The 16905-nt window shown below is 43.5% G+C and overlaps 1 protein-coding gene across 1 annotated transcript in view; it reads left to right on the top strand.

Annotated features, from left to right (window-relative positions):
* ILDR2 (immunoglobulin-like domain containing receptor 2) overlaps positions 1–16905 on the top strand; it is a 38542-nt gene that overhangs the window by 19827 nt on the left and 1810 nt on the right. The window contains exons 4-8 of the mRNA XM_011933442.1: positions 1313–1459; positions 2570–2746; positions 10921–11034; positions 15256–15472; positions 16685–16904. Of these exons, the coding sequence (XP_011788832.1) occupies positions 1313–1459; positions 2570–2746; positions 10921–11034; positions 15256–15472; positions 16685–16904 (875 nt within the window). The remainder of the gene's footprint in view (positions 1–1312; positions 1460–2569; positions 2747–10920; positions 11035–15255; positions 15473–16684; position 16905) is intronic.

Raw genomic sequence — 16905 nt, 5'->3', positions numbered from 1 at the left:
TTAAGAATGTATTTCAGAAAGATTAGTGAGGAGGGACATTCAGGAAACATGTTGTTTGTTTCCTCTAAACAAAGTCATTTTGTTAACCATTATTATACAACCCATTATTTAATAACAATAACATATTCTCAAGCTCCCAGCTGAATGTCCATTTAATTGAAGGAATGTTTAGTAATCAAAATGTAAGAAAAACAATGTGTGCTTGAGGTTCAATTGCAAAAGGATTTGGGATAGATGGCTTTTAACCAAAATGAATTGCTTTAGTCTTTTTGGCTTTTCAAGGAAAGCATGGCTCTCCCCAGTCTGTCCAGGCCTCCAGTGGGAAGTTGGGTCCTGTAGCAAAGTCTCTAAAGTATGATGCTGAGACAAGTCACCTGAGGGCCATCGTCATTTTTATCTAAGCCACTTGCAATTTGTTTCCTTTCTCTTAATCTTTTGGGTGGGCAAATGAAATGGAATTCACATTCAGCTTCTGGGAGAGCTGTGAAAGAGGCAGAGTTAACAAACATACCCAGATATACATGTCAGCCTTGCCATTTATCCAAGTTCAGAGCCAGTTGAGCCCTTGGCTAGGTTGGCTGCCTAGTATGGGTAGCTTGAGTGTGATCAAACCAAACTCATTATCTGTTCATGGGGACAGTGTCTTCTCTATGGAGACCAGTCTGTAGTTTTCTCTAGCCATGGATTATTGTCCTGGTATAAGCAAAAGATTTGGATCTCAGCACTGGTGCTGAGTACAGGAAAGGTGTTCTAGGGGCAATCAGCAGGGAAAGCAGGTGAATACATTACGTAAGGGGCCTGGAACCACCTAACTATAAACTACATCTAGACCCCTAGACATAGAGACCATTTCCTCAGGACTTATATAGAGAGGATTAACTTGACAAAAATAAGTAAATAAGTATTCACAGAACCCACCACTTCATAGCCCAACAGACAAGGTTCTCCCTCCCCCCAGCCAGGATTCTTTCAGCTCTGGTCCCATCCTGGTTCTGATGCTACAGTCAGTAGTGTAAATCCTTTCCCCAGTATAGGACTCTGAAATCCCCACATTGTTTTGTGCTGGTTATTACATGTGCCCAATGTAACATAGAAAACCTTCTTCCCTCTTCTCCATTCCCCTGGACTGAGGGTCTGCACTTCTCACTCTCAGAGTTCCTCTTGAGTGTTGGGTCTCTGTCTCCTGTTAAGAGATGCTTTCTTCCCTAGGTCCCTCCTCCTCTCCCCCTTTCGCTGGGAGATGCCAATCAGAGTGCACCCTGCCCTGGAGGTGGGCTGCCTCGAGTGTGGATTTCTTTGTGCATCCTTCCAGAGTGGGTGTTTGTTGGCCTGGTGCTCCTGGGCATCTTCCTCTTCTTCGTCCTGGTGGGGATCTGCTGGTGCCAGTGCTGCCCTCACAGCTGCTGCTGCTATGTCCGCTGTCCATGCTGCCCAGAGTCCTGCTGCTGCCCTCAAGCCTGTGAGTACAGTGACCGGTGGGGAGACAGAGCCATCGAGAGAAATGTCTACCTGTGTCTGACGGCTATGTGCGCTGGGTTCTTCCTTCACCTCCTGTCCTGCCACCCCTAAGATTAGTCATTCCAGACTCTTCTCCGCTGGATGCCCCTAGCCTCAGGGATGACCATTCTCATTTGCCTGTTCACCTATGTACACCTGTTCACACTTCTTATCCATACCTATCACTCCCTGCATTTGGAATTCTCATGGACACTATTGGTAAAATGGAAGGACAGGTTTGGCATGGTGCGGTTATGGGGGAAAGCTGTTCCCTCTCCCTGAGGCATTCAAACTAGAGGAAACTTCTCTGGTCATTCCTTTCCCATGCAGAGAACCTCCTTTTTATATAAGAAGAATGTGCAAACTGTGGCCTTTGGGCACCCACCCTGCCACAGATTTGTTTTATTTACTCCCATGATGACATGGGCTACAATAAGGCCTAGTTCTCATTTGAGGAGTCACAATTTTTACCTTACTGGCCAAGCCCATATAGACATTAAGTTTGGTACCCCTCCATAAACCAAACACGTCTTGAAAGAGAGAGGTACACCAGGTATCTTTAGTATCTTCAGGAATAAAGCAGTTTCTAGGAAGAATCAGGTTATTTGCTCTGCTTTTGAAATCAAAGACCAGGGACCATGTGCAAGCCCATTACTTGCTTTCCTTCTCAAGAGAAGGTTCGGGATCCTCCTTGAAGCAGCCCTGGGCAGTCCCTGTGCTAGGCTGCCTCCAGAGGGGCCAGAGCAGCCTCCAGACAGTGTGGGGAAGAGTGGGCTGCTGCCGTCACTGGGGATGCTGCTGTGACAGCTCCCAGAACCACTTAATTACTTATTTGTCAGGTACTAAACACGGTAATTCCTTATGTCGTTGCCGTTTGGTTTAGCTGGAGGAGTCCAAGGGAGTGGGGGACAGTGATTCTGATTAATCAGTTCCGTTCTAGGAGAACAAACACTCACACGTGCACATACACACATCCAGGAGCTCCCTGAAGTGCATCCTCAGGGATTTTTGGTGTGAGGGTTGTGGAGGGTGGGACGACATAATCTCTCTTGCTCTTGATCTCCCTCCACAGTGTATGAAGCAGGGAAAGCAGCAAAGGCCGGGTACCCTCCCTCTGTCTCCGGTGTCCCCGGCCCTTACTCCATCCCCTCTGTCCCTTTGGGAGGAGCCCCCTCATCTGGCATGCTGATGGACAAGCCGCATCCACCTCCCTTGGCACCAAGTGACTCCACTGGAGGAAGCCACAGTGGTAAATGTAGTTCCAGACTGCCCTGCCCCATGCTTGTCTCGGGCCCCTATAGTGGTTCCTTGTTGTTAAGAACAGTCAGTTCAGTGATGTGTCTTTGGAAAATAGTTTTCTCCCCTCCAGAAATGGGATCCTTCCAGCTATGTCAGATATCTTTTGGGGTACATGTCATGCTTTCCAAGGGCTATAGGACGTTGCTGACCCCTGCCTTCTCCCTAGGCTCCTCAATTACTAAAACTATAAGAAAAGAGACAAGGTATCCCTTGAATGTTGATTATTCAGTTAGCAAATAGTTGTTTCATCCCTACCTACAGGTGTCCACTAGTACTGTGAGGGCCTGCAAGAAGTGTAGGACATGGTTTCTCTGACAAGCAGCATGGCCTGGTCAAGGAGAGAATGGACCTTTATTAGGACAATCAGATGCTAAAGAGTATGCTAAAGCCAATCAGTTCAAAGAAGAAAGAGCTGGACTGGTTACAAAAGCTTCAGGGAGGAGGTGAAATTTGAGCTGGGCCTAGAGGAATGAATAGGATTTAGGAAAGCACATTCAGGGGATACTGAGCACCCCAAGTGGGAAGGTCAGCGTGATGAAATCCCAGAGCTGGGAGAACATAGTGTGAGTATGTGACAGTGTCCAGTTTGTCAAATTGACTGGAAGAAGGTAGGATATGATGGAGCCAGATTGGGGAGGGCCTTGAAACCCCTCCAGAAGGTCTGGGACTTGGTGTGAGAGCCACTGTGGGCAGACTCCTGAGGGCAGAGGTGGCACCATGACAAAGGGAGTGGCAAGCGGGAGACAGTAGAGCCAGAGAACGTGAGCTAAGGTGTGGTTGAAGTGGTTGAGATATGTGAGCATCTAGATTATGATGGAGACAATGGAAGTGAAATGTGTGGGTAAAGCTGAGAGACACTTTGAAAGAAATAATGAGATATTGGGGAATGAAGGAAAAGGAGGCTTTAGGATGACCTCAAGTTGTCTAGATCATAGATCATAGACGGAATTGAAATAAGTGGTAAGGAAAGCTGATTTAGTTGAAGGTTACCCCCATTTGAGGCACTATTAACTTGTGGTTATAGGCAGGGGTAAGTAGGAGGTATAGGTGGAGGGGCAGGGTAGGGTGGAGAGGTGGAGGGGCATTAAAATATAGCTTTTCTGGAGGCATTTGAACAGGATTACAGGGTAGTGAAGGTTAGTATTGTATGTGCTATACATTTAGAAGGTGATTTTTACATCCCTAGATGTAGATGAGCCGCTAGGGTTGGTAAAACAGACATTTCTTCCCTGGAGTTACCTGGGCTGCCTCTATTGTGAAGTGAGGAAGGGTATCTAGCCCACCTAATGAGCTGCCAGTGCCTGATTGTAGAATGAGTGGATATCCTCAGCGAGTAATTAGGATTTGTATTTTTCTCTCCCGGGAACTATTAGTAGAATTCTGACATCTGATACAGAATGAGTCACAGACTGAGAAGTAAAAGTTAATGATCAGTGACACACAGGGAATTAGAGAAATAAAGACAATATAGTCCATTTCCATGAAAGATGAAGTGGGCAAAAGAGACATTGGTGAAACTTATACTCTTTATTTGCCTTTTTTCTAATCTTTCTTCCCACCAGAATCCTTTCCCCCTTATTTTTTATTTAATGGGTTATCTAACAAAACTGTTCGTATATTCACAGAATAGCAAGTACTTGCTCTCTCGTTTTCTATCTTTTCCCCAGTTTCTCTTCATTGCAGTTCAACCATTTTGGTTGCATTCTGCCATACTAACCAATTGTAATTAGAAGTGGCAATAAAATAGGAAAATATATTATTTCACATAATAAGAAATGTCAAGGTAAGGTAGTTCCAGGATTGGTTAATAGAACAGTTCAGGTAGCAGCCCTGAAGGACCTAGTTTTTTCTGTCTTTTGTTCTGTTATCCTGAGCACATCCTCTGTCCTCCTCAGCTGGCTCACCTCATGATCTCTTGATGACTGCATAGTTCCAGGTAATTAAGCACATTCAGAGATTGAAAATGGTATTCTCTTCCTTGTACCACTTTTTTCAAGAGTGAGAAAAACTTTTCCAGTAGACTTTCCCTTTTAGTTTTATCGGCAAGAATTAGGCTCATGCCTATTCATAAACAAAATTGGCTTGAACTACTCAAGACTCACCTCTTAGGCCTAAACAACTGTTTACTTTGGAAGTGAACAAAATCAGGGTTCTGTTAGCAAGGAAAAAGAGGAAGGGTGGTGATCAGTGTCACCGCAGCTAGTCTGGCCCATGCTGTCATGGTCTGGCTGGTGGAACCAGAACAGACTTCTTCATGATCCTCACCAGACACACTTCTGTGCTCATGGTCCCATGGGGAGTGTTAGTGATGGTGTTTGGCTAGTCCTCCTTTAGCCAAGGTGACTTATGCCAGTGTTCCATGTAGATTATTCTTTAAAGAACATTACAAATGTTAAGAAATGTTAATTTACAAAAATGTCAATTTAGCCTATTTTATATTTATATGCTACTTAAATTTTAGGGTAATTATTTCACAACACTAATTTTTCAGATTACATTTGTACACAATAGTCTTTTGAACACTGTGTGGTTGAAAAGGGCATCTTTGATGAACTATATATAGTATAGCCAGTTGGTTCCCGAATGATAAGAGGCACTCTAGTTCCTTCTCACATTCTTCATGGCACCTGCTTGAGACCTTGTTACCATACAAGAAGACTGCCTGCTTCTGTGCTGCTCTGGATCCATCCCTTGCAGCTTTGTCAAGGCTCTCTCTCTGTTGAATACCCACACTCCGCCCTGTTCCCACCTCACATCTCCATTCTTTTCTTCTTTAGTGACTCCTTCCTGTCAGCATTCAAAATATGCTAAAGTCTCTCCCATTAAAATACAACAATTCACAAAAATCCTGTGGTCCTCGGATGTTGCTTTCCTGTCCCTTTACTCTTCTTCACAGCCAAACTCCTTGAAAGAGTTTTGAATATTAAATGTTTCCTTTCCCTCTGCTGTCACCAACTCCCCGGCTCCCTTCCATCTTGCTATTGCTTTTACCACTCCAGAAACCAGCTCTTGCTAAGATTGTCTGATGCTAAATTTAATGAATGCTTTTCAATTATTACTTCCCTTGACTTCTCAAAAGCATTGCCACTCTGAGGCGCTCATCTTTCTTTGCCTTTCTCAGCACTGTACTTTGTAATTTTTCTTACCTGTCTCCGTGTATGCTGGGTGTTCTTCCACTGTGCATCCTCCAGATGTTCCTGTTTTGTCTGAGGTCCTCTCCCTGGGAAACCTTATTCACTCCTGTGGCTTCAGTCATCATCTATATGCTGATGACTTCTAATCATTATCTCCAGCCTCTCTTTTGCTCCTCAATACCATATAATCCAACTGTCTTCTGGATCTCTCCACCTGGGTGTTTTGTAGGCATTTCAACCTCAGCCCCTAGGAAACTGAATTAATCTGCTGCTTCTTCACTTTGAACCAGCTTCTACATATCTTATCTCAGTGGATGGCATTCTTGTCCACCTTTTAGCCCAAACCAGAAGCAGAGACTTCATCCTTATCCCTTCCTTCTCCCCCACTTCCCTCATCCAGTTGGTCACCAAGTCCTTTCGATTGTAACTCAAAATAACCTTGAGTTGGTTTCTTTTCCTCCATCTCTACTGAAACTGTCCTAGTCCTTGCTGCCATTACCTCCCACCTTGCCTAACACAATTATCTCCCACCTGGTCCTTCCACAGCTACTCTGCTTTGCTCTAATCCATTTTGTTTCTACATCTACCTGTCCTCCACCCATTCTTCATGCAAAAGAATTGAGTAGGCAAGTAGGGTTTTGAAATGTCATTTTCAAAATTAATAAGGATGTGTATCTATATATATGCCTACTGTATGTACACAGAGAATATGCAAATTTTAAGAATCACTTCTCCCACAGCTGAGCTGCTGTCACCTTGGGGGTGGAATCTGGCAGCTGTTCCATCATCCATAAACAGCTTTACTTAGCTTATTAAGATAGGACAGGAAGAACAAGGCTATATCCATGAGTATCTGCCTCAGAGACTCCTTTTGCAAGTTTTACAAGTTGGATTTTGGCTGTAATGGGGAAATTAGCTGAAAATTTCCTAAGCCTTAATTGGGTCAAAAGTATCAGTGAAAATCCTTCAGCAATAAGAATTTTTAAAATTATAGTTTGGCATCAAAGTGAATATCCCAGTATCCCCTCTCCGGTAAAATTGAAGTTGGCAAGGCTAATAAATTAGAGGAGATGAAGTATGAAGAGCCACAGCAACCAAAGGACTTGGGCCAGACTGAACTTGAAAACAGATAAATCATCCATCGATCTTAAACTGAAACATCACTGGGGAAAAAAAAGTCATTTTCCAAATATGTTGAACTTTGGCCAATGGTCTAGGACATTTCTTGTTAAATAGTCTAGGACATTTCTTGTTAAAACATCACCATATTTCCCAGAGAGTTCTCTGATCTTCAGACAAATTACAGATAAAAATCAATTTGACACCATGTTATTTGCTTTCACATCAAGAAAAATTTAATGAATGCCTGCAAATTTTACCTGCCCGCAAGGAATTTACAGTCTACCAGGTGGTCGCTGGGGCTTGTAAGTGGAAATAAAAGAGTAAGTAATACAAGGCAGTATATTATAAGATTGATCCATGATGCCAGCTCAGAAAGGAAAATCTCATCCTTGGAGAGGAGGGACCAGGAAAGGTTTTCTGGTGTTTCATATGCTCCTCAGAATATATGTGACATAGGGCCAGATTCTACCAGGATCAGAGAATAGTTTAGTGTATTTCAACTTGTAGCTTATCATTTTTAAAAAGTCCAATAGCTTTTAAAAGGAGGGTTGCCCAGGTTTTTAACTACTGAAACTAAATGGGTGATACTCCTAAAGTCAAAAGATCAATACTTTGCCTCCGTCTTTTTTGACAAATTAGAGGAATTTAGATTTCTGAAGTCATGGCTGCTGTGACTAAGAAGTCAAGGCCGAAAGTATCTGGTACAGTGGAGTTTCCTTATAATGCCAGTACTGAAGGCAAAACCATCATCTTCATTTGAGGCTATAAATGGTTACTGTAACTTTTCAGGGACATGATAACCTCTGCATACACAATCAAATCTGTATCATAATGAGGAGTGTAATTTGTTATAATGACATAGAAAACTATGCTGTAGTCCAAGTGGCAATTAACTGAGGATCCTCCAGCTGCTTCTCAGGGTAGCAGCCATCTCTCACCGACTCTCTCTCTCCACCAGGGCACAGCTGGTACATTGTTCCATGTAGCAACAACTTTATGGGCCCCCTCCCCCATGACCTCTAGCTCAGTATCACTGAATGTTTATCATAACAGTGCTTCACAAATTAGAACACCTTGATAAAACCACAGCTGCAGGTAGGGTAGGCCCTTTTCATAATGCCTACAGACCTGCTAGTTTTCCTTAAAAAATAATTAATAATCATCATCATCATGATGCTTATCTAAACTTTTCTACGATCCAAGCCTTTCCCTTCCTGGTCAAAATTCTCCAATAAGCCACCCATATGGCCTCATCTGCTATATGTTCTGATCTCTTATGGTTTCTATTCCCAGTTTCTCCTCATTCATTCACTCATTCCTTCATTCATTACAAACACACATATTTCAAATGTCTACAATGTGCCAGGCTCTATGCTAGGTGCTGGGGATACAGAAGTGAACCTAGTCCTTGCTCTCAGGAAGTTTGCGGTCTAGAGAGGAAAACTCTACTGAAAATGCACTTTTCAAAGAAACCATTAACCCTGCCCCAATTCCCAGGCTGACAGCAGTGCAACGAACATTTTTTAAGTTCCCCACTATGTGTAAAGCATGGTTTTAGGCACATGGAGATCTAGAACCATAAAGATATTTTTCCTTCAAGAATCTTTGAGAAAATTGGACATTTATACAGATAACTTGAAACAAACTAGAATATATTAAGGGCAATAGTAAAATCAAACTGAATAATTTGTAAGTTAGCGAGAGAGAACTTTTCAAGCTATGAGAATCAAAGAAAGCCCTTTGGCTGAGGCAGTATTTGAGCAGCTCCTGATAATGACAGAGAACCCAAAGTGCTCTACTGATTTGGTCTTAGTTGTCCTCTCATCATTAAGAGATTATTTAAAGGTTGGGAAGTATTCATTGCATTTTATAGACATGAAAACTGAGTCCTAGATAGGTCACCATTTCTTTGAGGTCCCTCAATAAATAGCACAGCATGCGTACATGATGCCCAGTTCCTCACTTCCCAGGCCAGAGCCTCATCCATCAGACATAACTGCCTCCAGAACAAACATAGAAGTTCCGTGGGATAATTGCATTTTAATTGAACTGTCTGTACAACTCAGTAAATGCCTCTGTAGAGATGGAAGAATGTTTAGCTTGATAAATGAAAGTATTTCTGCTAATCATTACTTCCACGCAAGGATTATGGATCTAACCTCTGAGAGAAAGTGCCACTAAAAAGTGTGTACTGAGATTGATTAATTTTTTTTTCTAAGTAATTCCACAATTTGAGATGAATGTGGACTGCCCAGTATATTCTCATGTAGAAAATCAGTGCACCTGCAAATGGGTGTGTGGGTGACTTCTGTTTTTAGCGCTTGGACTACAATTAGAGTGGTTTGGAATTTTATATGTTAATCTTCCACGTAAATAGCTTGTGTGGGAGGGCTTTGTCCGCAGCCAGGGTAACGTGGCCAGACACTAGACAGCAGGGTTTTCTCTGGATTTACATGCAGTCATATGGTTTCTTTATGGTGTTTGCCCCACTTTGGGAACAGGGAATGTTGGAGTTAGGTCACTAGCTTACATCCCATTGAAAAGTCCTAAATAGCTGGAAGATAGGACCATGCTATGCAGACCATACAACCCATGGCATAGCCAAAGCATTTCTTACTCTGGGTTTTCCTTCCTTGTCTTTCTCACCTTTCTCTTCTTACTACCTGTCTTCCTAGACTCTAGAGAGGCAAGATGCCCAAATATGGTTAAGCTTCCATCAGACTACATGGTTCCAGCCCTGGCACTGCTAAATTTTTCCTGGGCAAGTTATGAAACCCCTCTGATCCAAAATTTTCTCAAACATAAAATGTGGCTGATAATAGTACTGTTTCAGGTGGTTCTGAGGAACAAATGTCCATGTAAAGCATTTAGCACAGTACCTAGCACATTTTCAGTGCCTAGTAAGTACTGACTAATTACCATTATTTTTCAATACCCATCCCATCATTCCCTTCTTTCTTTCATTTTTTTCCTTTTCCTCTTATCTGTGCATTAGGCCCACTGGTATCTATCACTCTTGGGGCTGGTATTGGGCTAGACTGATACTTAAGTGATATGGGGCTTAAACAGCCTTTGTCTCTGACAATATGAGTGATAGGTATGTAGGAGATGTTGTTCTCTCTCCTGCTTTAGTTTTTTTTTTTATTAAGCCCTGAAAATGACAGCTGCTTGTAACCACATCACAGCAGGTCAAATTAATCATGTCTAAAATACAGTATTCGTTTTTCTAAAAGGAAAATGCTGAAGAAATAAAATGGAACCATAATTAAAAATCCACATAGTTTGAATTTTGTTTTGTACTACTATGTATATGGTCTAGAAATTAATACTAGTTCTTATATACAACTCACTTTAAGGAATTTTTGCACTATCTTCTAGGCAACTCAAAGCTTTCAGGCCAACTTTGTCAAGGTCCTTGATGTTTGAGTATCTGTAAGTTACCTGTGCTACCACAAAGTGAAGTTGGGATCCTCAGACAGTAGAGTGACACATGTCCTCAATCTAGAAAGTGGTCTTTTTTTAGTGTGAATACACTCCTCCAAATGGAACGCGAAAGCATTGAGAAGATGAGCGCTAAGTGGAGCTGTAGGAGGTCAACAGATAGGAAGCAGAGGTTAACAAATGACTAAAAATACACTGTAATGGAATTTTGTTGTTGACCTTTAGGTCCTCCATTCCAGTGGCGCCATCTGATAAAGGGGATCACAGATATGGTCCCATATGTATAAATATAGATGTTATTTCTGGGTGATTTCAACAAGAGTTGTTATAATTGGAAACCCTATTTTTTACTTGGTAAAATAAATGGAGGCCTCCTTCTCCTGATATTTTCCTTTTTCAGCTCACCTTCTTGTGCTTTTCTCAACAGTTCGCAAAGGTTACCGGATCCAGGCTGACAAAGAGAGAGACTCCATGAAGGTCCTGTACTATGTTGAGAAGGAGCTGGCTCAGTTTGATCCAGCCAGAAGGATGAGAGGCAGATGTGAGCATCTGTTAGTTTTCTGTGATCTGTGCATTATGCAGGAGTTAGTATGTTAAGGGGATTTGGGGGTCACCAAACTTGGATAGCCCTGAGCTTGCAGGCTTAGAATTAATAGGGGTACTGGTGACACTACTGAAGAAAGTAGCTCTCAGTACACAGAGGGGAAAAACAGGTCTTCTGGTATGAAGAATAGAGCAATTCGGTAGCATCTTGGTTTGTGTTGGTTCTCTCCATGGGGCAATCAGTATTGCTGGGGCTGTGTTATCCTGGGGTTTGGAATGCTTTATTAAAATAGTCTTTCCCTTCTACTCCCTTTAAAATATATTCAAAGTAATGTCTTAAGATGTGGAAGCTTAAGTATCAGTTTTTTTCCAATGTGAAGGGCCCTAACCTTGGACAATACAATCACCAACTCGCTGCAAGGAGGCCTCCTGAAAGTAAAAGAACAAGTCTGGCACATGAATCTGGAAAAAAGAGGTTGTCGCTTCTCAAAGATGCCAAACAACAGAGATTAAGGGGCAAGCAAAGAGGCTGCTCCTCTTATCAAAAGAACTTTTTGAATACTAAGTCTGAAGTGGCCAGGCCCCAACCCTTAACTCAGCCCCAGCCCTTGGATACTTTGCAGCTGACACAGCTGATTCTTGGGGTGGATTCCAACTTATCTTGTATCATGGGAGGTAACACAGGGCAGGTCGCACATGGACAAGCTCATTATCAGAGGGTGCTGGCGGGTGTGGAAGTGAGGTCATTACGCTGTCTCTTTACCCTCCTCTTCTTGGAACTAACGAGAGACTTGACGGAATTGTTGGGGAAACAGTCCCAGACTAGAGGAGCTTTATTCAGATTAAGGACAACATATTCCACCCAGTTTGCAATTCTAAATTCATCCTGTCTGCGTTGTATCCATTGCTGTATCCTCCCACCGCACTGACTATAAAAAGACCATTTCCAGATTGGAATGTCAGGAATGCAGATGTCACTGCACTTGACAAGCTAGTTGTAACAATGTTGTCATGGATCCCTGTAAGGGGCCAGAGACAGAGTGAGTCAGGGACCACAGAGGAGTCTGTGCAGGAAATCTGCGAATCTCACAGCTCAGAGAAAAAGTTAACCAGCTAAGGTTAAAACTAAAGGAAGAATTCTGGTTTAGGTGATGTCTCCTGTCTGTCTACTCGATTAAAATGGCCTCTAGGGGCTTACTGGTCATAAGGTACTCTTACAGTCGAAGGGGATCTTAGAGATGGCCTAGGTCAACCTTTGTAGTGTGCAGATGAGGAAAGAGAAACCTAGGGATGCGGTGACACAATTAGGACAAGATTCCAGCTCTTCTGATTCCCAGTCCTGTGCTCTTTCCACAAGAAACACTTGAGCTAACTGTGGATGGCTCCATGGCTATAATGTGGATGGCTCCATGGCTCCGTTCTATTCAGAGACCATAGCCTTCTAGCTAATAGGACTTTAGAATGCTGGAGCTGGAAGGGATTCTGAGATTGTTGAATCCATCCCCTTCACTAAGGCAGAGAGGGAAAGTAACAGGCGCCAGTACTCAGTGCCAGTGCCAGAACTGGAACCCTGATCTCCTGGAACCTGCAAGTTAATATTATAATAACTGCATAGAGATAAAATAGGAATACTGTTTACTTTGAGAAGTCCTATTCCTGAAGAACATAGTAAACCGTGGGGTGAATCATGGAAGTGGGCAATCTTGAAATCTCATTATAAAATGGATCTCATGGTTTCAGGTTGGGGCAGGAGAGTAATAGATTCTGTAAGAATTGAGTCTGAGGTCCAGGCTCATGAATTTGCTAGCCAGTATGATCCTCATTTGCTTTGCCCTTCTAAATGTGGGGGTTGTTTGGGGGATGTTTTTAGTCTGGGAAGTTCTAGTACAGGGCTCAGCAAACTATATCTCCTGGGCCAAATATATTTCACTTCCTTTTTTTTTTTTTTTTTTTTTTTTTTGAGACAAGATCTCGCTCTGTTATCCAGGCTGGAGTGCAGTGGCACAAACACAGCTCACTGCAGCCTCAACTTCCTGGGCTCAAGAGATCCTTCCACTTCAGCCTCCCCAGTAACTGGGACCACAGGCGTGTGGCACCATGCACAACTAATTTTTTTATTTTTTATAAAGATGAAGATCTTGCCATGTTGCCCAGGCTGGTCTCAAACTCCTGGGCTCAAGCAGTCCTCCCTCATTGATCTCACAAAGTGCTGGGATTTTATGGGCATGAACCACCATGCCCAGCCCTACTTCCTATTTTTATAAATAAAGGTTTATTGGAATACAGCCATGCCAATTCACTTATGTTGCATCTATGACTGCTTTCGTGCTACAGTGGCAGAATTGAATAGTTGTGCCAATGTGGCTTGCAAAACCTAAAATATTTACTCTCTGGCCCTTAACAAAATGAAGTTTGCTTACCCCTATCCTAGAGTTACGTTATGGATGTCTGTGATATGGGGGCAGGTCGATGTTTGTGTTCAACTTGGCAGAAATTTTAGCACAACATACAACTTAGACAGTCCATCACTGTGAATAGTGAAACATAGATCGTCCTCACTATCTAGATAAATGAGAAAAGTGAAGTATTCCCTGAAGTTTAAGGAAAGTTCTGAGCCAACAATACTATTTTTCAGTAGGCTCATTTGGTGCATTTTAAAAGCCTCTTCTGTGTGATCCCTGGGATATTGGAATTCATGGGGATCATGAGAAAGGGAAAGTTCTAGATTTTAGTAATCAATAGTATCCAAGTTATTTTCCTTAAAATAGGCATAGTCCCTTCTTTTTACATGGAAGAAAAGGTTAAACATTAAATTATAATTAAAAATCAACTGATTGCACGATTAAACTGAATGGCATTCATGGTAAATGCCATGTCCCTGGTGAAACAGAACTAGGAGGCTGTGTTGGGAGACCCTCCCTCATCTTTGTGCAAAAATCCCCAGTTCCTCCAAGGACTCCTGGGGATAGCGAGCGGGGGAAGTAGAGGGAATCTGAGACACATATTTCCACATCTTATCTTGGCCCACCTCTCACTCAACAGGTAGGCCTGAAATTTGGTAAATGTTGTTTCTGATAATATTTTGAAGTTCTAATTAAAGGATTTTAGAAAACAAACAGATTCAGTTACATTGCAAATAGATTCACTAGATTTATTTTTTTTAAGTATTTATTTATTTTTTAAGTACAGTGAAAATTTATACATTTAAGTACAGTGAAAATTTATACATTTCAAAGTTGTATAAATAAATAGTTGAGTTTTTGTTTATTTTTTCCTTTCCAGACTGTGATTCTGGTCCTTGTTCACAACTGCTTTTGCAAAAAGCTAATCAGGCCACTTTAGGAAATTAGAAAGCTGTGACTAGATACCCCCATTTATATTTTTGGGCTGGGGCCAGAGTATAAGTAGAGGCCCACAGGTATAAGTATAGCCCAACCCCCTTTTCTTCCCATATTTCCAAAATGCTGGCCTAGCCACTCATGGACACATACCCCTGGAAAAATTTTTTGGGAGAGGGGAAGAGGTCTGCCCAAGTGCTGAAAGTAGGCTTGGTGCTACTTGAGCAGGATCTTCCAGGTTCCTAGATGAGCATGGGCTAAGGCAGTGGGTATATGGATACTAGGTACATGTTTCCCCTTGACTATTCAACTATTCTGTGGACTTCTTGCTGTCTGGGGAGGGGCACAGCCAAAGGAGGCCAGAATGCGGTGCCTCTACAGCATATGGCGGGACTGGCTCTGAAGGTCCATCTTAGGACTGAGCCAGCAGTAAGGAAGATGCTGCGATCTGTGGCTTCTGTCTCTCTTTTTCTGTTTCTGGCTTAACATGCCTAGGATCAACACAGCTCATCACAGAATTATAAAGGAAGAAGAAAACATTTGAACAAGGATGATGATGTTACTAGGAGGAGGCCAGCAACAGAGAGCCTGAGTTCTGGAAAGCCTGCCTTAGGTGCAACAATAACAAACTTGTTCTCCTATTCCAAGAACAGAGCATGTAGGAACCTCCCTCTCTATAAGCAAGTAGGCTTCAAACTGGAGCCAATTCCTGCTGAGCTAAGAATGCAAACACCACTAGTTCAGGTTTACAACCCACCCTGGACAGGAATGAGGCGGGAGTTTCCTGCAGCCTAGGGTCTCAGCCCTTAACAGGATTCCCTTCCTGTCGAACACAGAGTAACTCATAGAAAGTTCTATGATGCCTGGTTTTGTCCCTGCAGATAACAACACCATCTCAGAACTCAGTTCCCTACATGAGGAGGACAGCAATTTCCGCCAATCTTTCCGTCAGATGAGAAGCAAGCAGTTCCCTGTGTCTGGGGACTTGGAGAGCAATCCTGACTACTGGTCAGGTGTCATGGGAGGCAGCAGTGGGGCAAGCCGCGGGCCCTCAGCCATGGAGTATAACAAAGAGGATCGAGAGAGCTTCAGGCACAGGTGATGGCTGTGAGGGGCAGGTCTGGTCGGTGTGAGGGGGCAGGAGCTGGAAAGCAGGGTAGATCAGAGGCAAGGAAGATGCCATCCAGTAGTATCTCTGTCTCCCATTCCAGGTTATCCTGACACATCTCTCTTTCTACAGGATATTGAACATCTCACATTTGTCAAGACAGGACACACTTGTGACAACATGTGTAGAATTATTCAAAACCTTTGAAATGGGTCCCCTAGACCCTTTAATGAACATTAATATATCTCTGCCCTTCTCATATTTTTATCCTATAACCTTTAAAGAATCCCACCCATCATCTCACATCTTTTTTTTTTTTTCTGGGTAGAGACAGGTTTTTGCCATGTTGCCCAGACTGGTCTTGAACTCCTGAGCTCAAGTGATCCGCCCACCTCGGCCTCCCAAAGTGCTGGGATTACAGGCATGAGCCATCATGCCTGGCCATCTCCCTCATTTTTGATCATTTGGTATATGAAAGATAAAATGCCAAACACTTCTCTTGCATTTAATTCTCATGACTCTAAAAGGCAGCTACTATTAATGTCCCCAATTTTAAGCTCGAAAAATGGAAACTTCCAGGTGCTAAGGCACTTACCCAGGTGATGTGGTCTCCCACAACAATTGTGGGAGGTTGAGATTTGCTCTTCCCCCTAAATAGCACCTTCACCACTCATCTGTCCTTTACCTTAAAAGACAGTCGACATTGCCTTTCCCTTGCAAATTGCAAGGGTCCCTCTCCCCTCCTGCCCCAGTAGGTAAATTGGCCCTCGGCTCTGAGGGAAGAAAAGGCCTCTCTGTGTGTCACCATACATTACAGGGATTCCTGGGACCATAAGTGTGTGTACTGACGACACCTGCGCTGGCTTTGAGGTTGGAGACGTGTGGCTGTCAGCGAGAGGTCACAACATAATGACCAGAAGGCAGCCCCACGGTGTGTTGGTATTCCATAGGACACAGAATATGTTCTATCCACACGACTCCATTTTGATGCGTGGCACACAAGTGGGATAGACTCGGTTGCCCCCACTTGACGTTCTGGGGTGTGAGAGGAGCCTGGAATGCTTCATCCAGCTTGGAGCGGAGCTAAGGCTCAGGCCGAGGTCTCCTGAGCGCAGCCCCAGGACGCGATTGGTGATCTTGGAGCTCTGCCTCGAGCTCGAGGGAGGGACTGACCGACTGACCCCCTCCTCCTCTGCCTGCAGCCAGCCACGCTCCAAATCCGAGATGCTGTCACGGAAGAACTTCGCCACGGGGGTGCCGGCCGTTTCCATGGACGAGCTGGCGGCCTTCGCTGACTCCTACGGCCAGCGGCCCCATCGGGCCGAAGGCAACAGCCACGAGGCGCGGGGCGGGAGCCGCTTCGAGCGCTCGGAGTCGCGGGCGCACGGCAGCTTCTACCAGGACGACTCCCTGGAGGAGTACT

The sequence above is a fragment of the Colobus angolensis genome, unplaced genomic scaffold (assembly GCF_000951035.1).
Source record: "Colobus angolensis palliatus isolate OR3802 unplaced genomic scaffold, Cang.pa_1.0 Scaffold126, whole genome shotgun sequence".
In the NCBI taxonomy this organism is placed as follows: domain Eukaryota; kingdom Metazoa; phylum Chordata; class Mammalia; order Primates; family Cercopithecidae; genus Colobus; species Colobus angolensis.
This window is presented reverse-complemented; position numbering and strand designations above follow the sequence as displayed.